We start from the raw sequence: 4,224 nt of genomic DNA on the forward strand, positions 1-4,224 counted from the left end.
TATATATATATATAATTCGACTTGGTTCATTTGTGTTATACTAAAGGTTTGAATTATAAGATAAATTCCATGCATCATTAACGGCACCAAAAACACTTCACAGATTGTCGCTTTAAAGGACAAGCGGGCTAACCCAGATTTCGAGGTTTTCCAGAAAATTTGACCTACATCAAAAGTTGGCAGTGCCCTACCTGTAGGAGAAGTTTGGTTTCATTGGTGTGTATATTTTGTTTGGTTATAGAGAAAACTCTCCTTGTCTTTTAAAGAAATTGAACAAGGGGCAAAAATTTTACCTTCGATTTTCTCAAAACCACTTGTGCTTAAAAGCGATCAATTAATTCTGCTCTCACGGGCCTATGAACTACACAAACAATTTACTTGATGGGGGAAATAGATATCACGACTGTTTCCTTCCATTTAAAAGAAGACATTAATTGCTATGACATCAGAAGAAAAATAATAATGAAATAAAATACAACAAACAAGCAAACAAACAAATAAAAAGCTGTCTCAAAGAGGGCTGATACACACCAACAATTCTATTACTCGGTACCCTTCTAATACCCTAACAGATACTCGATACCAACTGACGGGAACCGGCGCATTAAAACACGGCTGACTTTGGCACGACATGTGCCTGTACAAGGGGGGGGGGGGGGGGAACCCAACCCTCCTCTATCCGCTTCAACGTCTTGTAAATCCGTCCCACAACTGCTTCAATAACAAAAGGATATCAGCCTATCCCGTATCACGTTTGGTTCTGTGCTGTGAAAAATTCGGTAACAGGATATATATAATAATATGCCTGTGCGTCTATATCTGTGTGTGGTGGTATAATATTATATAGACAGCCAAAGATCTTGTCAGTTTGGTACCGTAGTGTCTGAGCGCTTTATCAGCCGCTTGCACTGTGCGCTTTTCTGGAAGCCAGGAATACTTCTGAGTGTCCTTGGGTCTGCTGAGGTAATAATGTTATTATTAAATAGGTTATAAAGCGCTTAGAGCTTGCCGTTGAGTGGGGTATATGCGCTAATGAAGACTACAAGGAGGGGGGGACGACTGTAGTCACAAACTGAAAATCGTGAGCGTGCCAATTTTGAACACTTGTTGACTCATAACTGTACTTCTGGTCAACTGTTGGTTGATTATTGTTGTTTCATTTCCCATTCAACTACACTTAACAATAAACCACCAGTCAAACAAATATGAAGTTATGAGTTCACACACAAACTTTTAAAATAGACCCCCCCCACAATTTCCAATATGTGGCAAACAACAGTCGTTTTTCCCCATTGCTCTTCAAATGCATTCTATTAATCATTGAATACTTCTGAGTGTCCTAGTGTCTGCTGAGATAACATTATTATCAAATAGATTGTAAAGTGCATAGAGCTTGTCGTTCAGCGGGCATATGCACGACACAAATAGTATTTCATTATTTTTTGTTGTTATTGTTATGACTTACAACAAAATGTGACAGAAAGTGTACCGACTCCCCCCCCCCCCCCCCGGGCAGTGCAACTGACTGAAGTTGCTTTAGGCCATTCCCATGGGGGGGGGGGGGAGATATTAACATGTTCTTATGCTCAGTAGAATTGTAAACGGGCTGATTCATCGATGCCTTGTTCTTACTGTGCCGGAACAACATAGGGGGAACAGCTGCTTTTTCTTTCCTCATCCTTACTATCGTCATTTTTTCCTCTACTTCTTTTGTGTGTTTGTCTCTCTCTTGTGAACTGCTATTTCCGGGGTGCCTTGATATTCGAAGCAGACTTGGTGCTGTTGAGGCTAGAGAGGTGAGCTGAGTAAGTCTGATTCCCTGTAAGGACTTCTCTGCTGACATCCACCCCTTGGCGCAAATATGACCTTACGCAGTTGGGGGCGCCGTAAAACCTCTACTAGAATTAAAATCTAAAACTGTACTGAGATTGGGTGTGCTTCTGTTGTGGGGGATAACCCGCCTGTGACACAGTAGGGTAGAGTGACAGATTATACATCACACAATACATTCACACATCTGACGGTCAAATGATACCACAGTTAGTGAAATTGTTCTGCATCGGTGTAATTTTGTGTATTTTGAAGTTCTTTGTAAATTTGTGGGTTTTTTGCCAGTATTATTATGTATGCATGTACGTGTTTACGTTTGTATGTGTTTATATATGTATGTGTTTATATATGTATGTGTTTATGTATGTCTGCATGCATGTATGTATTTATGTATATATGTATTTATGTATGTATGTATGTATTTATGTATATAGGCCTATGGTTGCTAATGTCACTAAAATGTCCCCACGGGGGATCAATAAAGCGTTATTTATTTATTTATTTATTTATTTATTTATTTATTTATTTATTTATTTATCTATTTCACAGGCACATACCACCAGCAACAGAAGCAGCCACGGATGTCGGATTTGACGAGAGATAACGAGGCAGAGGAGACGGCATTCGAGGAGAGAGACAATGAGAGAGACAATGAGAGAGACAATGAGAGGGACGAGGAGACAGGCTGGCCGCTTGTACTGGGAGCTGTGAAAAACCTGAGGGTAAGAAAAACTAGGTCATGTTGTCTGTGCTTGGGAAGAAGAAGAAGAAAAAGATTTTACTGAAGTGATAAAGGTTTTCAAATGCACCCCCAAAAAATGTAAATATGCAGTTTTCTAGTACACTAGAGTTTTGGAGTGCCCTGACCCATTTTGATGTTATTCCCCCCCCCTTCCCTTTCCCCTCTCCCCACCTTTCCCCCTTTCCTCCTTCCGCCTCCCCCTTCAAGGGAGCTGCCCTGATACATTGTGTTGTTGTTTTACCCCCCTCCCCCGCTCCCTCCACCCCCAACACCCTCCACTCCACTCCCCCCACCCTCCCCCCTCAGGGAGCGGCTCTAGAGTTCTGCCTAAGCACGGTCCCGCCCCACCAGCTGAGCACACATCACGTGTCTGGGAAGCCCCTCCTACATCTGGCCGCTCGACACAACGTCTGGGCCGTTCCCGCCCTGCTCCGGGCCGGAAGTGACGTCAACTGCCGGGACTGTGTGCACGGCGACACGGCCCTGCACGTGGCCTGTCTGTACGGAAACGTCTCGCTCATCTCTCTCCTCCTACAGTCTGGCGCCGCCATCAACCTCCGGAACAGATACGGACAGACGGCTCTGGACAAGTTTTTGTCCGTGTGTTCGAAACCCTCCAAGTGAGTTGTATTGTTTGTAGAAGTTTTACGGCGCTCGCAACTGCATAAGGTCGTAGGAGCGCCATGGGGTGGATGTCAACAGAGAAGTTCTTACAGGGAACCAGACTTACTCTGCTCATCTCTCTAGCTTCAACAGCACAAAGTCTGCTTCGACTATCAAAGCACCCCGGAAATAGTGGGTCACAAGAGTGTGACAAACATACAAAAGAAGTAAAGAAAAAATGACAATAGTAAGGATTAGGAAAGAAAAAGGAGCAGTTCCCTGTTGCAGATCAGGCACCGTTATGAGCGTGACATTGACCAATCAGCCCATTTACAATTTCACTGTGCATGGACGAGAAATGTCCCCCCATTTTGGAATGGCCTAAAGACACTTCAGTCAGTGGCACAGCCCTGGGGGGTTCCAAGTGAGTCAATCAGTAGGTGACTTCAGCACCCGATAAAACCATTCTCATTCCATCTCTTTTGTACTTCCCGGGAAGCTGAGAATGTTTCTGAGTGTTCTATGGTCTGCTGGGGTAATACTATAGTGTAAAGTGCATCGTGCTGACTCCTCCACTCTCTGTGTGTCCTGCTCCTCTGACGGTCCTCCTGACTCCCCCACAGATGCACGACCACCAGACAACGTTTGTTGCTCGCTCACGCTCTGGTCAGGATCGGGTTCAAGGTCAACCCCCAGGCCAAAGGTCAGAAACTGGGAACACGACAGAAGATCCTGAGAAGTTTCCAGAACAGCAACAAGTAGGTGGCGCTAGAGAATGTGGGTTTGAAATTATTAGTGGTTATACTGCTGGGCTCGCAATCGTGAGGTTGTCGGTGGTCTAGTAGTTAGGGTACCGGACCTGTGATCGTGAGGTTGTCGGTGGTCTAGTGGTTAGGGTACCGGACCTGTGATCGTGAGGTTGTCGGTGGTCTAGTAGTTAGGGTACCGGACCTGTGATCGTGAGGTTGTCGGTGGTCTAGTGGTTAGGGTACCGGACCTGTGATCGTGAGGTTGTCGGTGGTCTAGTAGTTAGGGTACCGGACCTGTGA

At 44.8% G+C, this 4,224-nt stretch overlaps 1 protein-coding gene across 1 annotated transcript in view; it reads left to right on the forward strand.

Annotated features, from left to right (window-relative positions):
• The first annotated feature begins 661 nt into the window (after positions 1-661).
• LOC101860223 (integrin-linked protein kinase homolog pat-4) overlaps positions 662-4,224 on the forward strand; it is a 9,151-nt gene continuing 5,588 nt past the window's right edge. Inside the window, exons 1-4 of the mRNA XM_005112533.3 lie at positions 662-963; positions 2,380-2,552; positions 2,879-3,192; positions 3,799-3,933. Of these exons, the coding sequence (XP_005112590.1) occupies positions 2,412-2,552; positions 2,879-3,192; positions 3,799-3,933 (590 nt within the window). The 5' untranslated portion in view covers positions 662-963; positions 2,380-2,411. The remainder of the gene's footprint in view (positions 964-2,379; positions 2,553-2,878; positions 3,193-3,798; positions 3,934-4,224) is intronic.

The sequence above is a fragment of the Aplysia californica genome, unplaced genomic scaffold (genome assembly GCF_000002075.1).
Source record: "Aplysia californica isolate F4 #8 unplaced genomic scaffold, AplCal3.0 scaffold01311, whole genome shotgun sequence".
Lineage (NCBI taxonomy): Eukaryota > Metazoa > Mollusca > Gastropoda > Aplysiida > Aplysiidae > Aplysia > Aplysia californica.